General features: G+C 40.2%; 1 protein-coding gene across 41 annotated transcripts in view; it reads left to right on the top strand.

Annotated features, from left to right (window-relative positions):
* Positions 1 to 18,254, top strand: part of DAB1 (DAB1, reelin adaptor protein) — a 372,324-nt gene that overhangs the window by 339,952 nt on the left and 14,118 nt on the right. For 23 of the 41 annotated variants that reach the window (XM_015290926.4, XM_040704457.2, XM_040704452.2 and 20 more), the window contains 7 exons: positions 98 to 217; positions 795 to 833; positions 2,119 to 2,184; positions 6,517 to 6,576; positions 13,295 to 13,351; positions 15,832 to 15,894; positions 17,005 to 17,113. In XM_015290926.4, the coding sequence (XP_015146412.1) occupies positions 98 to 217; positions 795 to 833; positions 2,119 to 2,184; positions 6,517 to 6,576; positions 13,295 to 13,351; positions 15,832 to 15,894; positions 17,005 to 17,113 (514 nt within the window). The remainder of the gene's footprint in view (positions 1 to 97; positions 218 to 794; positions 834 to 2,118; positions 2,185 to 6,516; positions 6,577 to 13,294; positions 13,352 to 15,831; positions 15,895 to 17,004; positions 17,114 to 18,254) is intronic. The other 18 variants (XM_040704473.2, XM_046944210.1, XM_015290938.4 and 15 more) reach the window with 3 other exon arrangements.

The following is an 18,254-nucleotide window of genomic DNA, read 5'->3' as shown; positions in this document are numbered from 1 at the left end:
GTATTTAAAATTATTCTTGATGTATTATTTTTTAATGATTAGTTACAATTTTCCTTTCCTCTATAGCAACCTTTCACACTTGCTTCTATTTTCATAGGCTGAACCTGTGATTCTGGACTTGCGAGATCTGTTTCAGCTCATCTATGAACTGAAACAAAGGGAAGAAATGGAAAAAAAGGCACAAAAGGACAAGCAGTGTGAACAGGCGGTATACCAGGTACATGCATAAGCTTAGACTACCACCTAGAAAAGTGTAGTTTGAAGCATCCCCCAGTATTGCTCCAAAGAGGCACGGGGTACCCTCAGCATTTGTTTACAGCAGTGGGTTTGAGTGAAAAAATGTGAAGCTAACAGCTATCGTGAGCTCAGAAGTAGGATTAAACAGTGATGAAAGAGGTCACCTGGGGTAAGATGAACGTGCTAGGCAATTTGAAATGTCTATCTTTCCAAGATAGAGTTACTTCTAGTTGAAGAGGAAAACTTTAATGAAGGCCATTGTGTTGCAAGTTGGGTTTTTAGCAGCATCTTGTACTTTAGGGATGATTCATTAAACTTCTGAACGCATGCATTTGACTGAAATCAATAAGGTGCAGGTTGCTAAACTCTCATGAAAGAAGAATAGTGTTACTTTGTAGAATGACTTGACTTTATCTGCATACTAAAGAAAGAGAATTATATACTTACCTGCACGTTTTGCTTAGTTCTTTGCTGTCCTTTAGTTTCTGAATACAGTTCTTTTATCTCTGCTGTTTATGTTCTTTGCTTTTACTGCCTGTCCTCTTACTTTGCTGTAGACAATTTTGGAAGAAGATGTAGAAGACCCTGTATACCAGGTAATTTCTGAAGCTGCACAGCCTGGGAGTTTCAGAAATGACTAGATATATGTTATCTTCAAACACAGCCAAAGCCTTTCACAAAATGTTTTGAAATGTATTGAGATAGGTCTCATGAGAGACTACATTTTACAGAAAGTAGCACGTTTAGGTATTAAGATGTAATAGCACAGCATTTCTGCATTGAAATATTAGATTGACTATTTCCTAAAATGTGCTTTTTGAGTCCAGATTTGAAGTTTCCAACTGAGATTTGTCATTATTTCCTTATTTTTTTTTTAACACACAATCTAACAGAAAAGAGAGTTACTTTGAAAATAAGGAAGATGACACCTTGTTTTTATAGCAATAAATTGACATCTTGTTGTTGGCTTCAATGCAGCCAGAATGTCATTCAGAGAGTGAATATTTCTTAAAAAGAAACACAGAGGAATTAAAGTTATAATGTACTCCCTTGTTGGCATTTTGGGTTATGATTTTATAAGAAATCTGTAGTTTAAGTCCAGTTTCATCCAAGCAAAATGCCTGGGAGTAAAGATAATTATCAGAAATGTGTCAATATATTCATGTCCAATATCCTGCTGAGTGTGAAGAAGAAAAAGATGTAATTTCATTCTCGTGTTTTTGTGCTGAGATTTGTGTTTTGTGGAGATTTTGTGTTCTTCCACTTAAAAATACCAGTTGGAGGCACACTGAAAGAAACCAATTCAAGCATTAGTGACTATTGAGCACTGTCTAAGGTGTTTTAAGGAAGATGAGAAGAATTAGGATGCCCTAAATTATGGTTCAGCTTTTATAATGTATGGAGCTTTACTTTCTGTGTTCCTCACAATAAAACAAGAACCTGAAGATGAAAAGTGTTGTGACAGCCTTTCACCATGTGGTATGTTGCATGAGCTCCAGCCTGTTCTCCCAGTTTGGATTTAGCTTTTTTATTCATAGATAATAAATACGTGTAGAAATAATTGCCATTATGTAAAAGAGGCAAAACTCACGTTGACTTCAGAAAATTAATATTGGACCGCAGGCGGTATCCCTAGTGAGAAAGAATTAGAAAGTTGCTCTAATGATCATTAGAGGAGATTTAGGTCTATTCTCTGCCGGTTCATGAAATATGAAACAACCTTACTCTGTGCTTTCCAACAAACCAGTTGTCTGGTTCCATCCAGCCTTTACTTTGAACTTGTTTCTTTAATGCCTGCCTGTGTTTTTATGTGGATTTCCAAATTGCCTTTTTCCCTCTGTTTCATCTTTGACTTTTCCTCTCTGGCTGCTGGTGTAATAGTACATTGTGTTTGAGGCTGGACATGAGCCAATCCGTGAGCCTGAAACAGAAGAAAACATTTATCAGGTATAAAATCACTGCTTCTGTGTTTTCATTGCAACAATTGCAAGCATTTAGTAAAACACATTTCATACATAATTCACTTTTATTAGTTTTCATGCATCACAAAAAATGTCTGACGTTTCATTCTTATGACCGTACATGAATAATCTGCCAGTCTCTGTGTATTTATTTGTTTGTCTGTTCAGCTTCTGCAGGTTTTATTAACTTTATCTGTAAGTTTTGCCAAATTGTGAAGGGTCTTAACCCTTGAGCACACCATATATAGTGACAATTGGTAGATTCTTCTTTCTCCTTTTAATTCTTGAAACTTTATTTCTAAGAAACAGATAGTGAAAGGGTCTAAGAAACAGTCAGTGAAATCTCATGGAGACCATCTCAGCAGTTCTCAGAAAGGCATTTTATTGATACTTCATTTTTGGCTAAGCAAGGAGAACAACTGAACAAAACATAAGAGTTATCAATGGATATTCCCCATACTGGGGAAAATATTTTCAATGTGTACATATTATGTTACAGCTCAAGCTCATGTTCTTCACTATGACTAAAGAATTGCATTGAAAGCAATATAAAATAATCTTTAGTCGTTCAATTCTCCTCAAGGGATCAGTGTAGGGTTTATTAAAATATAACGTAATTCATTCTGTATCACCTACTTGGAACAAATCTGGAGATAGACAGAAATCTCTCTATGCTGTAAGAAAACTGTGGTTTGAGGAAATCATTTGATATGGAGGGGAAGGAGATCCAAGAAGTGATTAAGCATTTCATCTGGCTGTGCTAGAAGTTGATCTGCTAATAGGAGAAGCTTTTTTTGAGGTAAACAGGGGCAGGGAAAGAACAAAATGAGGAAAAGTGTTTTTTAAGTAATGAGAAGAGGTAGGAAAATAATAGAATAAAATGAACAGGTAGAGTAGCTGTAAACCAGAATAGAAAGAAGCTAAATTGGGAAAGGGAAATGCAAATGAGAAATTAGAAAACAACAATCTTGTAGACACCATTACAGGGTCATAAAGGTGAAGTTTGCATAACCTGTTTTTGTAGATTTCCTAGCATCCCTGCCATGTAATATAACGTACGCATCACATCCATAGAGCAAAGCATTCAGAGCTCTCAAGGTGAGAGCATGCCTAAGGTTGAATATTTTCTACCACATAGTGTTGAAAGGTTGCCTATTTTCAGAAAAAAACTGTCTTTTATAAAATGACTACTTTAGTTGTCAGTTCTGTGCCAGAAACAAAGCTCCAATGGTAACAACATTCCTACAGGAAATTCTGATTACTCTTCATTGGAGCACAAACAAAGCTTGTAGGGAGGTTGTGAAGAAGTATCAGTGCAAGCAAGCACAGATGGGGTTGTCAGTCCAAGGGTTCGCAGATTTAAAGCTAGCTGGTGGATGTGGAAGAAGTAGGATGTGTATTCTGAGGAGCTGGCTAGAGAACAGGAGCTCACCTAGAGAACAGAAGGACTCGTTGGATGTTTAGGTAAAATGGAAATATAAGATGGGAAACAAATGGTGAGTTACTCATCTCAAGGTTACTCGCCTGTAAGTCACCAGAGAGTTGCTCAAGGTTTCATTTGACAGTCTTGGGATGTGAAGTGTTTTCTCCTATAGAAAATGCGCAGAAGTGAACTGAAAATACCTGTGATAAATAATACGCCCTAATCTAGGTGTATGCAGTCTAGCTTTGTCCTGCTTTTTATTTACTATCGGCAATACCCTGAAAAGAGCAAATGCTGAGAATAGATACCATCAAGTCTTATTCTGTTATCTATTGCAATGGGCAGACGCTGAAGTATTGCTACCATAGACTTGCCCAGAGCCACTGGCTCCCTAGCTCCCACATACTTCGTGGCTTGCCATAAGTCCAGGATTCCACATCTTACACTCAGATCACCAGAAGAATTGTCTCTCTTAGAAGATCTTGATGAATGTAGAGCCATCCAGGTTTTTATTAAAAGTGAAATTGGAAAAGGTCCTCTTTGTTATTTCGCTTTTTGCTTGGTACAAATCCTCAGTTGCCTCATGGCTCCTCACCTCAGCCTGGCAAAATCTGTCATCTGGTCCAGCTCTGTTTTTTCAACCAAGAGCTGGTACTCAAACAGTTCTACTCTCCCCTGGTAGAAGAGATTCCTACCCAATGCGTAACTGAAGATGGAAGATAAATACTGAATGTGATAACCTCTAATTTTGTTTAATGTATTAGAGGTCACAATTTCCTTTTTTCTCTCTCTGTCTATCGCCTTTCTTTGATATGTTATCCCAAAAGCTACATCTGTTTGTTCTTTTAATACAGTCTGTCTACATAATGTATTAGTTAGAATCATTTAAGTTGGAAAATACCTTCAAGGTCATCAAGACAACCATCAAGAATTAATCTCTGAGCTTGAATTGATCACTGAGCATCTACCTATCCTCTTTCTAGTGTCAGATTTCTTAATGGCATCTCTTTGCCTGTCTGTTTTATAATAGTGAGATGGGGATGGGATTTTGCTATGTATTTTTCTATTGTGTATGTTGAGCACTGCTCTGTATGGAGGGGCAAGATCTGTGCTGCAAGGAGTTGACAATCTAAAGCCAGGGTTTTGAGTTGCGGTGTTCGTGTTCCTGTAAGATGCAAGTACATCAAACTGGTTTGCAAACTGTCCTGGAGGCAGAGCTGTCAGCAGCACTGGTGCTTCTAGCATTATGCTGATATGGCCAAGCAAAGGAAAAAGCAGGAAGAGCTGAGAGGAGGAAGAAGAAAATGACTGCAGAGGAAGCTTTCCAGGGAGAAAATAAAAATTCCATACTGTTATAGTTTATGAATAGTCAATCTCACAGCGTTTGTCCTCTCTTCAAGGAAGACTAAACATTCCAGTAACTTATGAAATAGAGTATTCATGGTTTTGCACAGTCGCCTACCAGTCTGTGAAGAGTGACCCTTTTCCTATTAGGCTGAATTGTTCCATTCTCACCAGTCTCACATGCCTCGTATGATACATAGCTTTAGTGGAAAAGACCAGTACTTTCAGAAAACTGAGGGAAACAAGTCATTCCTGGGACACGAATAGAAAAGAAGTCTTAAAAACGTGCCCATGTTAATAAATTGTGTTCTGTTTCTGTGAGGGTTCTGTATTTATGCCTCTTGATTGCTCTTGAAAAGCTTCTTCCATGTGCACTGTGTTAAAGTTTCAGCAGTGTAAACATGCAGATGCCAGAACAGTAGAGAGACCTTTGGATATAGAAACTAAGAAATAATTACGCAGCTCTGTGAATAAACAGTTCCTTCAGCTTTCCGTAAAATAGACCTGCTCTCTTATCAAAACTCCAAGGTATTTATTGTCTTAGAAAACAAAAGGATAGTCAGTCTGTCAAATCTGTAGGATTATTTCTGCTGTTAACCTATGAGGTTTCATAAATGTTTGAAATGTAACCTTAGGTTGAGTGCCTTTGTTCAGCGGAAAAGCAGCGCCAATTTACTTAGAGCATGTGTGTCTGTTTAGAGCCTCTGTTTCTTTACTGTTCTTTTAGCTTGTGTCATTTACAATAGGCATTTAGTGCTTTTAGAAGGGAGAAGAAATACAATCACAAATTATAAGTATGTAAAACAGCAGTCTTTAGGCATGCTAAGCCTGGTATTGCAGAGCAAATGAATTCACATCAGTAGGATGTAAATGCCCAAGGTGTAAATTATGACTGTTGACTCACTTAGTTTATTTAATTGTATCATCATCGTCCCTATCCACAAGAGAGGCTGTTGACTGCAGGTCCCTGGCTGCGAGTGGCTGTGCAGCCTCGCACCCTGACAGGCTGTAATTCTGTACAGAATTGAAGATTTGTGACTAGCCATCACTTAGAGGAGCCCATGGGACCCAATCACTGCAGGGATACGTGTTGTGGCTTCACTTGACTTAGGTTATTAAAAGAGTTGAAAGGAAGAAATCGAATGCCATAGGCCAAACATCTCTCTCTCTGATTGCACTGCTGCTCTGGATCTCTTTTACAGAGGAAGATGACATTCTGGCCTGATCATAACTCCCATGTGCATCTTCTAACCCCAAGTAAAATGATTAAGCAACCACTTTTGTAGGAAAGAGATCCAAATGCACCTGAATTTCATGCAGCTGGACTAAACTGAGAATGAAAATCTCATCTCTGAGCACTACTGAGTTTTAGGTTTTTAAAAATTCAGTTAGATGTTCTATTTCTTCAGTGCCATCTTCATCAACATTGCTGCTTGAATGTCAAGGATACCATCCTTAAACAACTGCCTTGTGTTTAAATATCAGTTGCAGACTTCAATTTTTCATCAGACCTGATGGAAGAATGACTGTAGTGTCTGTTTGCTGTTGCAGGTTCCTACCAGCCAAAAGAAGGAAGGTGTTTATGATGTGCCAAAAAGTCAACCTGTAAGTGTAAGTATCTTCACTACCTATACACAGGGAATAAGGTATGTTTCTTAGCTTCTGTGACCTCTATTATTGTATGTAATGTTTGCCACATCCCTTAGGATGTGAATTTCATCAGCGACCTACTATTGTTGGGTTGTTTCAAAGTAACCAAGGTGGTAGTGTCACTTATATCCATCTCATTCATTACTTAAATCTCCTCCTTTTTGTATTTTCTGGTTGATTCTTATGCAAGTCACAGTTTATAAAAGTGATGTCCAGTTAAGAGTTGGCAGTGAGCCTTCTGCATGTTTGTGTGTGAATTTTTGCTGCTTGGATCAGAAGAGTTATTCCATTACCCAAAGCTATATAAGGCTTATCACCCTTTCTCATTGCTGCAGTCACATAGCGCGTGCCAACTGGACTTGGATGTGTTTTCTCCCCATGCACTCCCTGAGCTTTCCTCCCAAATGGTTGTGTTATTTCTGTAGTGCTTGAAGTACGTAACAGGTTGAGTATCAATAGAGATGGTGGACTGAATTCTTTCTGCTCTGTGCCTTGCATGGACAGTTGATTTTGCTCAAAAAGGAGGGTAATGCGCTGTTCTGTCCAAATGGCACCATTCCCTTTCTGCATCTGAGCATCTAGAAGTGGTGAAACATTTATTCCCTGAATGTATAAAGGAATGGTAACAAGCTGGTGAGAGAAGTGGAATAACAGATGCCTTAGCAAGAAAACATACATTTGCTGAAGGGTGGGTTGTGTTGTTTCATATACATTTGTGTAAATGAAACAATATCTTGATAAAATGTAGATTGTGTTGGTTGCACAGAAAATACGTATTTCTGAGGATCTGTGTGTGAAAATGGAGGAAAAGGTCAGCATTTCAATCTGCAGTAAGCATGGCAGAAATGCCCGTGTTCAGGAGAGGGAAAGAGGGGGGCTCATTTCACACAAGGATGTGGTAAATTGCACAGCTTGAGTTGAGCACAGAGACTGAGATGCCAAATAAAAAAGATAAATGCTGGGGAGGGGCTGGATGGGGGTCTGAATTGTGACACTTCTGAGGTTTGCACAAACAAACAAAACTTGCCATAAATATTTCATGATAATCCACTAGGAGGAGGGAGCCATCATCTTGTTGGCTGGGAAAATGTAGGAAGATAACTCATGTTGCATAGCTAATTAAAGGTATTCGTGGGCCAGGAATAGCTGTAGATTTTTCACTCATTGCTCACATAGTTCAGTGTTAGAGTTTTTCCTCTGTATGTTTCCTATGACTTTTTTATTATTCCTTCAGTGGTGCTTCAGATTTACTCTGGGTATAGTCTGTAATTTAGGTCATTGCAGTATAACTGTGTGTACTGTACACTTGCAATCATGCCTGCAGACACTTTGGTATTAGACTGTCCTGGTAAAGAGCATAGCTGTGAGATATAAGGCATATGGAACCGACTCTGTAATCATCAAATGTATTAAATGTGTCATCTCTATGGAGCATGTTGCAGACTTAATTTTTTGTTATTTCATGGTTATATTTAAGCTGGTTAGACCTCTTCCTCCAAACAAGTTATCTGCTTTAATTTATAAGGGGAGAAAAGAAAAAAGGGAAGAGGGAGAAACACGTGGCGGAGATTTTAATTCCCCTTTTGATAGCTATATGTATTAAAAAAAAAAAAAAAAAAAAAGAGGAAAGAAAAGAAAAGCAGCGATCGCTCTTAAAATTAGCAATTTAATATTCCACTGCCCATCTGATTTATTGCTCACCCTTCCGTGTGTGAGACTCTCTGTCATTGAGACACTTGCCATAATTTTTTTTTCCCAATTTATAGCTGTCCTTATTATATAAACCTCTAAAATTCAATCTGAGGGCAAATAATCCAGCTCATCTACCTAGTTTAAGCTTATAAGGACACTTCCTTTATTAAGAGGTCTTGCTTTCATTAATTTCATAATGGATGAGAGAAGAGAGAAACTTTTTGTAGCTCCTAATAGGTTTCAGGCACCATGAATTCTCTCTCCTGACAATAAACACAACACTTAATAAAAATGCAGCAAGTTTTGCTCGAGTTCAAGCTGAATTACCCACATTCCCTAGATAGAGATCGATTTTCCATCTTGGGGTTGTTTTCCTCTGATGTGTTCTCAGGCATATTATCCCTAGCCTCAGCACATCAAGGTGGGGGCTTGGAGCTGCTCATCCTGGTGCCATCCACCTTTAGCTCTCTCTGAAGAGGAGAGAAATAGGCAACTCCAGGAATGTCCTCCTGTCTCGTGAGGTGTCCCTCTCAAGTGGAGGTGAGAGTATGCCCAGATATGTCCAGCTGTCATTCTCTTGTGGCTGTGGAGGAGCTTTCAAGGATATGAAGGAATGATAAGGAACTGACTTTTAGATAGTTACACTTAGGTGGGATGAGTTCTACCATAATGTTGAATGTTTAACCCTTCTCCCAGAACCCAGTTTCCTCCCTGTGTCTGTATCTCCCCTCCTCTGTATTGACTCTCTCTTCTTGTACTCATTCTCATTTCTTCTTTGTTCCTTCCTTAGACAAATTCTCATATTCTCAATTCAATGGGGGTAGGCATCAAGCAGACAAAGAAAGCAAGCTTACCCCCAAGAGCTTGTGTTAAGTGGTACATGCTCCACTTAGAAATTGTAGTTCTGTAAGGGAAATTAACTATTCTAAAAAAGTGAAATGTTTAATGAGCTCTTTTTGTCGTAATTTCCCATCGTCTCCCCTTTACACATACACATCAAGTTCTACCTGTCATGGTGTTTTTAGTAATAAGAGTCAGACTGTAAATACCCTTCACTGAGACTGTCAGTCACATCACAATAAAACCTTCTCATCAAAATGTCTAAACTCTCTGCTTACCATTTTATGAAGGCTTTCAAACAACTCATCTTAACTGCTGTATAAAGATTCAAAGCATTGTAGCTGAAGCCTCACAGTGCAGGCAGCCATTTAGCTGTACCATCTACATGGGAGATACTCCCAAATGAGCACAGGGCAGGCAGGGAGTAGTTGGCTGTCCTAGGGCAAAGGGATGGGAAGACCATCAGCCCTACTCAGAGGGATGCTCACCATGACCTCCAGTTGCAGATGAAGCTGGGCTGAACCAGAGCCCACCCAGGTCTTGGGGCCACAAGGACTGCCTGGCCCTCCTGCCAAAGTGGGGAGCTATGCTTGGGAGAGCTGTGTTTTATTTCTGGCTAGGAACACATTGACATTTACAGATTTTTCAGATCCTGTGTCAAAAGAAGCGTGCCTGGAAGGCATCATCTGGAAGCACACCATCTCCAAGAGCTCACACAGAAGGTCTGGCCCTGGAGTAATGGCATCTCAAAATGTCTGGCAATAGAGCAGCTCAGAGCAGCTTTCCAGATGACTCTGATCCTCTAAGAAGTGACTTTTTTCAGTGGCTGTTGGTGTGGAGAAAAGTTTTGTAACCACGCCTTTCCCATAAGTTTGCATCAGTAGCCTCACTTTGCAAACTGGTGATGTTGACTTCAGCCTCTGTCATCAGCTTTTGGGATCCGATTTTCATATAGGAGAAGAAAGAGAGTGCACAGACCCAACCTCTGACCATCTGTGCCTGCAAAGCCTTCCCTTTCTGCTTACCTTTACTGAAAGACTCCTGCGGTCAAATGCCCGACTTAGCTGCATTCAGTCCAATCCCATGTCCAAGGCTTAGCACTGGGCATGGATTTTTATCAGGCACAGCCAACTGTGGCAACATTTGAAAATACATTAGTTTGCTAGGATAATGTTTTGTGTCTTGAGGTTCTGTGATGTTTGGGGAGGCATTTATAGAAGTCAGTACACATGCGTATCCTTGGAGTAGTCATGACATTGACTGTTCTGATTTTGGGCAGCACTGGATACATTGAGAGGTGTGGAGCTGGCATTAAGTGCCAGTCAAAGTCCGTCCCCTTTCTGTATTTGTAAGATCATAAAATGATTTGAGTCGGAAGGAACCTTTAAGCTCATGTAGTTCCAAGCCCTCTGCAATAGGCAGGGACACCTCCCGCTAGACCAGCTTGCTCACAGCCCTATCCATCCTGGCCTTGAGTGCTCCCAGGGAGGGAAAGATTGAAGAGTTTTCAGTACCATTTCCTATAAAAGGAAATACCTGAGGAATACAGGGAATTCGGAATTAAGTTCCCTTCAAATGAAAAGAGAAAATAAACAAATGAGTAAGTGCATGTTTTGATCACATCAAGAGATCCTTAATTTGAAGGAGGCTATCGAGCAGTGGTGACACAGTTTGTCAGTGCGTTGTCTGTAATCAGGATCACTTCTTTGTTGAGTTATCACATTGCTCCATTAATCCCACAGCAGTTTTGTGGGATAACAGTGTGCCTGTTGGATATTAGTGGGTCCCAACCTCCTGGCTGCGGTTTCACTGATTATTGGTTTAGTCACAGTTCTGCTGTGCTCCTTCGTTAGAGTTCTAATTGTGCTTTTTAGACTGAATTGTAGTTAATTAGCAAGCAGCTTGCAGCTCATGGAGCTTGTGTAATATCAGCATTCCTTGTGTATAAAGATGTGCAAATAACTAAAGCCTTGATGACCTAGATCAATGATTTGAACCATCAGAAAAAAAATACTTGATATAGCCAAAATGTTTACATTTTCAACTAAAATGAAAAATATATATATCCTCAGGATCCATATTAACCACTGACTCGTCGTTAAACTTTCCATGTGAAGTGCATGGAAAGGACTCTGAAGCACAGAGCAGCAGCATGGCCAGGCGATCCCTCTGTTATCTGCTGGGCCAAGTGGAGGGCAGGAAATGTGTGCAAATCCCTCTGCTGTGAGAGGATCTGAATAGCTAATACCCAGCTCAAAGGTTAATTGCTAATTGCTGGTTAATCACTATATTTAGTATCCCACATACTCTCTTTAACTTGCTGAGATCTGTATCAGAGTGCAAGATAATTACTGTGGGTATTTTTTTTATTATTTTTTTTTTTAGCACCATCTTTGCTTCATTCTCTGGGATTTCAGAGCCACACGTTAAGAGACTGCTTTTATCATCTCACCTGCAGAAGTCTAGCAATATTAATCAGGTTCTTTCCTGCTGTAAGTCAGCGCTGGACCATTCCTTTGGTAAAACCAGGCCAAGTAAAGGAGCTGACTATTCTAGCTCTTGCAGATGTAGAACTGAAGCTAAAAAAAATATGCTTTCCATCTTAGATTTTCCTTTTAAACTCCAAACATTGCTTAGAAAAAGCTGTTTTTCAGAGTACTTGGCAGTCAGACAGGGTGCTGCAGTGGAGGTGGATCGTTTTTGGTTCAGGTTTAGGAAAGCTGCAGTTCACTTATCTCTTAACACTTCTTTACTCCTGTGTTGTTGCTGTTGTTTGTTCCCAGCTCTTGGATTATGTGTTTTCCTTTACTGAGCAGCGAAAAGAGTCACGAGGCATTTCATTACTGGCTGGAGCGCTTTAAAAAAGCTTGCTGCTGCTTTAAGGAGCCAGATTTACATAGTTCATGTTTAGAAGATTTACAATATGTCTCACACGCCTGTATGGGAAGATGGAGCTTTCATTACAGGTTTCATGTCACCCAGATACAAGGATTAATGTTTGCTCCTCCGCCTCACTCTGTGCAGATGGCAGCACGCTGCTCTGCTGGCTGAGCTTGTGTTAAGGAGACACATTTTTGGGTAATGAAGGGGAGAAAGTCCAGAGGAACCCACAGAAGGCAAGATCAGGGGCTGGGGTGTCTTACCAGGCTCCCAGTTGTTTAATATCATCGCAGGTTTGGGTTGGAAGGGACCCCAAATCCCCCCTAGTCCCACCCCTGCAGCTGTGAAATGCAGACCCACTTGGTAATGGGGTACCTGCATTGTGCAGGGTCTCGCTGCAGCACAAGTGGGAATTTCCAGCAGTCCAATCCTGCATGCGTGCTGCCTCCCTGCTGTATTCCAAGAGCCAGCGAGGGCTGGGATGAGGTGCTGGGGGGGAAATTCTGAGCCATTTCTGGGGCTATTTGAGCTTATTTTGAAATGGGTTTACAGGATGGTGATTCCTATGAAGCTTCTCAGTTGCCTAACATTTGATTTTCAAGGATTGATTGTTAAGATTCTTTCTTAGGGAAGTTCTCTATTGCTTTAATAAATGTCTGAAATTCAGCATTCTGAGGCCACTTAGGTCATGATTTGCCTTAAATATGTCAGCGAGTGCATGGGCACATAAACATTTAAATGCAACTTGAGTTGTATAAGTAATTTCAGAAATAACTGTGGCAAGAAAACCTGCATCATAAATACTGTAACACTGATGTTAGTTCTCCTAGGCAAGAGGAAAGTGTGTTTTTCCACAAATTTGCTGTTAGTTTTGATTCACAACTGTTTTTTTTTCCTCTGAGCATCTTAAGCCCTTCCTTTCCCCAAACCACTGAGAAGTTCCATTAATGTCATCAAAACCAGGCTTCATTGCATGTGCTAATTGCTGAATTAAGAAACATCTGAAAAAGTAAATAGTTGGGATGCAAGCACTGGCATTGCTGTATCTATCAGAAGATTTAGTACGGATAAATGGTGTATTTCCCCAATCTTGCAGCATTTAAAATCATTTTGACTGTGTGATTTCGTATCTGTACTCACTGCAAGATGGAAAGGGTTTTCGTTTCAATAGTGGAGTCAATAATTACGGAGGTTATCATTTTCATGCTCAGAAATTCATGTCATTTTCATAAATCATTCATTTCATTTCATAAATCATGCTTTACAGCTGGAGAATGGAAACTTATTGCTGGACATTGATGAAAATCTTGGTTCAGTCACTCAGGTAAGGTTGTGACACTAAAAATGTTTTAAGGAGATATAGATAAAATCAGCTGTAGGAATAGTGCCATCTGAAAATATTTTGCTTGGGACTGACTTTACTGGAACTTAGCTAATATATCAGACATGAATAACTTAAAGAAGTCTAATGGGTGCATTTGGTTGTGTAGTAAGACTGAAATCGCAAAAGTAAAAGGTGGTGACCAGAATCCCACCACTTGCAGATAGATAACACTGTGTTTGTGGGGACAGCCCTACAAAAAGCTCAGCAGTGATGCAGGGAGGGGAAAAAAAGCAGATTTAGGGATGATGCTGAACAAGTCATTTGAAGAGATGGGGAGAAAGTGGCCTCTTGAGATATGATGTCTCCTGGCCTCTTGAATCAGCAGCGCCTACACAAGGTTTGGAGCATCTTCAGAAGAGTGCTGCCCTTGTCATCCCTCCAATGTATGGGCATTGTAACTGGTGCATGTGCCCACACTCTGGGTTGTTTGGCTTTTAGCAGTATTCAAGCAGGATTTTGGCCATACAGCCTAAAATTGGTGTGCCCTGAAGAAAACATGATTTTCTTCCTTATTCCTTCTTCCCTTTCCACGGAGATACTTACTGGGATATATCGGCTCATATGAAGAAAATGCACTGTTATACCACTAAAGCAATGTGATCTATTTAATTTATGGCATGATGTGAGAAAACATGAAGTAATTCATCCCTAGGTATGTTTTTAGACATAAAGCTGAGAGTTATCCAAGCTCTATATAGATTCCAGCTGAAACTGACTGTAGCTTTGCTTTTGGAAGGGGGAGCAGAGATTGGATTGCAAAAATATACAAACCTTTGAAACTATTATATAGTGAATGATAGCCTTATTTCTTAAAAGAGCATTTATAATAGAAGTATGGGGGGAAAAAGATCTTTGGGTGTTTTTTCCCCTTTGTTACACTCTAAAGCTGTGAAGACTGATCAGCTAGCATGGTGGTTAATGTAAGGGCTCAGGACTGGCTAGATTTGCAGGTCAAGACTCAATATCAAGCGTATGTGAAAGGAGGTTGCAGAGAGCTGAGAAGAGATTTGATGAACCAAGTTAATATTGCCACTAAATCTCATTCAGACCAAGAATTCTGGCTTTCCATATGTGTGGGTATGATTGAGTACAGTGCAGGGGAGAAGGAAAGCCCACAAGCAGAAGAAAGGTGGTGAAGAAGTAGTCCTTGAGCTGCCACCATGGCATTCCTGTATATCCATTCCGCTAAGGACTGTACATGGATTTAGTTTTCCCATGGAGCTCTGAGGTTTGATGGCCCTCGACTCCAGCTGAGCTGATCTGGGGGGAAAGCACCCGGCCAGGGGGGACATCCCTAGATGTATGACTGCTTCTGCTTCTGCCTTCCACCCGGGTCTCAACATGAGCACACACAGACCCTGTGGTTATTTTTGTCCTTATGGTTCAGCCATGAGCAGCTTCTTTCTAATTGTAAAGACTGGCCACATTCTGTAGCTCTGCCCGTACTGAAAACACCCATTACCTTAATCATCAGTGTTCGTTAGAATAATGGCCAGAGGTTGAGTGCTGGAATCAGGCTGTCCTGACATTGACCCTTTGAAAGTGGAGCCTTTCTGAGCATTATATCCCTATAGGGGTCCTTCAACTTGCTGTATTAACCTTAATTAATATCTTACTCTAATTTCCAGTTAAAATATGAGGACTTTCATCCCAATCATTTGGCAGACTGAAGTATCGGGTGGAAGTGAGCAATTTTATTCCAGAGCATGTGACAGAGGTTTGATTATGCAGCCAGTCAAGGTGCTCCTTATTATGAAAGTGCTTTTTCCCCTCTGGTCCAGTTACGTGAGACTTGTACGGGTGACCTATTTTGAGATCAAACTGAAGGATGCCCTTAGAAAACACTTCCAACATGAGTTATATGTAGAGTTACAAACTTATAATAACCCAGTTGTGCATCCTCCTTCAAGTCCACTTATCCAGGTCACACCTGTCCCATGGGCAAGGGGAAATCAGGCAGCACTCTCAAAGTCCTTCCCTTCTGTATCCTTCTGTCACTTCCACAGTCTGCTGCTGTGTTTTAAGACCTTGATTTGGGGATTTAGAAAAGGAGCCAGGGAACAGAGCTGGCGGTAAATTGTGCTTGGTTTTCAGTGATGTTAAGGGCAGAGCAATAATGTATCCAGTCCCATTCAGAGTAGTTTTTTCATGCTTCATTCGTTTTTTAGGAACGAGAATTCCCCATAGTATCATTTTTTAGCATCAGCTGCCATCTAGTTAGGTCCATGGGCAATATAAAAAGCCCACAGCTCGAGTCCATGCGTTTCTTCTATATGGAAGTGGACATTTGAAGCCTACATTGCTCTTTTGGTTTTGTATTGGTGGCTGTTACTAGTTAACTTTACGAGTTGTTATGAACTAACTTGCTCTTTCTTTTCCTCCAAAGATAAATGGAAATGTTATTTTTTTTATCTTTACAGGCTGTTACCCAACTAGAGCTTTTTGGGGACATGTCCACTCCTCCCGATGTAACCTCTCCCCCAGTAAGTATCCAGGGAAACTGCATGGGGTCTTTTTCTACGTCCTACTTTCAACACGTTTATGGAGCATGTTTACAATTCAGGTCATTGGCCATTGCAGTAGGGAGGATTTCAAAGTACTTTTTATGTTCCAAGAAAATAAAAGTGAAGCAAATTGAATGTGGAATCACTGGTTCTCGAAGAAGTGCAAAAATATCTTCAATTTTATTTATCTGATATAGGGCTAGGTGTCACATAAGATATAATCTGAACTGCAGATCTCCTTCCCTGGTGTTTATCAGAGCTGCATGCTTCAGTGCTCTCTGTCTTGAGCTCCCTGTCTTTCTCCTGTGCTGCAGCAAGATCCAGTTACAGCTGATATATCACAACTCCTTGGTTCCACCAAGCACATAGCCCAGAACTGCTATTAAAGGAAGACAAAAGAGTAAAGAGAGGGAGGGCTGAAGGTGTTTTGAGGGGAATGAAAGCATTCTCAACAGGCTTTTTTGCATCATAGGATGAAAACACAGTCATCTTCCTATTGCATTTTTTGAACCTTATGTTAAGCTGTAGGGCAGTATGAATATACTGAGAAAAATGGAGGTGCTCTGAAGTCACCAGGCTCAGATCTCCAAGGTATTCTGGAGGATGTCTGGGACTAGATACTCAAAGTCCTGTCTCCTTGCCCTTAGCTTGCTCAATTAGATTGTGTTTCTCCTTTAATGTGGACCTATGGTTCTGGCCCTATTGATCGATTGTGGAAGCACTGTTATGTCTTGCAGATATTTCACTTACCTTTACTGCTTTTCTACATTAATGCCTAAGTCTGTAGCTTATACAGGCTGTCACCTAATGGCTAGAATCACAAGTCTATATATTGATATTTGTGTGTGATATAGTCTAGACAAAGCTTATTTTTATTTTCCTCTGGTACAAATTCTATCTCATTTTCTTTTTCTCCTATCTCCAGCACATTCTAATGCTCTGTATTTCTATCCCTTTTCTCCTTCTACATCTTTCCATTCTTTTTTCTTTCACTTTCTTCCCTCTAAAACTGTGAGCTTCAGAGAAGCAGCAGCAAGTATATGCTGCAGCTGGTATGTATCGTTTCATTTTATTCCTGTCCCATTGCAGACTCCTGCTACTCCAGGTGATGCCTTTATCCCATCTTCATCCCAGTCACTTCCTGCTAGTACAGACATGTTTGGTTCTGTACCTTTCAGCACTGCTGCCGTACCCTCAGGTAAGAAATCTAACAGAAATATGGGTTTGACTCAAATCTGGTCATCAGTTCTCAGCTCTGGCTTGCATTTGAATCCTCGGGGCATTGATTTTGTCCAGTGGAAGGATTTTGAGGACAGTGCTTCAGGGCGAAGCAAAATGATCCTTTAACAAGCCAAGAATACATGATTGTGAATTCACCAACATTATTAAAAGCAAAACCCAAAAATGTTACTGGAAGTTCAACCACAGTTTAGCCATCTGTATAACATACCTTCTAGGTACAGCTGCGAGAGAGAGAAAAGCAGCTGGTTTAGCCCTGGTTTCTTTGCAATTGCAATGAATATCTTGTGCTGTCTTCAGTTAACAGAGAATGAGACATGAAGGATTTGATTACATTTCAAAAGTACTCCACTTTAGGTAAACCCTGGTGTTTCCCATAGACTTTTCTGTGTTCCTCAAAGTGCTCAAAATTCAAAAAGCATGTAATGTTCTGCACAGACATGCAAGGAATTGGGTTTTGACTGCTGATCTCTCCCTGGGATACTCAAAGCATTGCAAGAACAGCACTCAACTTCACTTAGGAAGAAGTAGGAGTGCCTTGAATCATTCAGCAGTGACTTCCTAATCAGTTAACTCCTTATCAGGTGGGCTGTGTTGCAGTATCAGATTAGCCACCACATCTCAGAAAGGTTGTGTGGATGGTGAAGTGTCTGGGGACAATGTCCAGTGAAAACCCTCACTGCTTAGATGAGGTGACAGTGGGTGCGAGATAAAAGGATGCCTACAGAATCTATCATAGCCACCCACACACATCTGAGTTACTGTTCCTTCTTTCATCACTCGTTAACTTGGAATTACAAAGTTGGGTTTTTTGGTTTTTTGTTTTGTTTTGTTTTGTTTTGCCTTTTAAGATCCACTTAAAATTAGCCACTGATTGAAACTTTATTTAGTTTTTGGTTGTGGCACGTGGCTGAGGTCCATGCAGATATCTTCACAGACACGTGTGAGTAGTCACTAAGAAGAGAAGAGCATTTTGTTCAGAAAAGGAGAAGGATTATAGCCAATAAACACCAACCTATATTTTTGTATAGAAGTGTTTGTAACGTGAATTCAAACATGTATTTCCATTGTCTTTCCAAAGGAAAGCTGAAGGTCTGGGA

The sequence above is a fragment of the Gallus gallus genome, chromosome 8 (assembly GCF_016699485.2).
Source record: "Gallus gallus isolate bGalGal1 chromosome 8, bGalGal1.mat.broiler.GRCg7b, whole genome shotgun sequence".
In the NCBI taxonomy this organism is placed as follows: domain Eukaryota; kingdom Metazoa; phylum Chordata; class Aves; order Galliformes; family Phasianidae; genus Gallus; species Gallus gallus.
The sequence above is the reverse complement of the archived record's forward strand: the minus strand, read 5'-3'. Positions and strand labels throughout refer to the sequence as shown.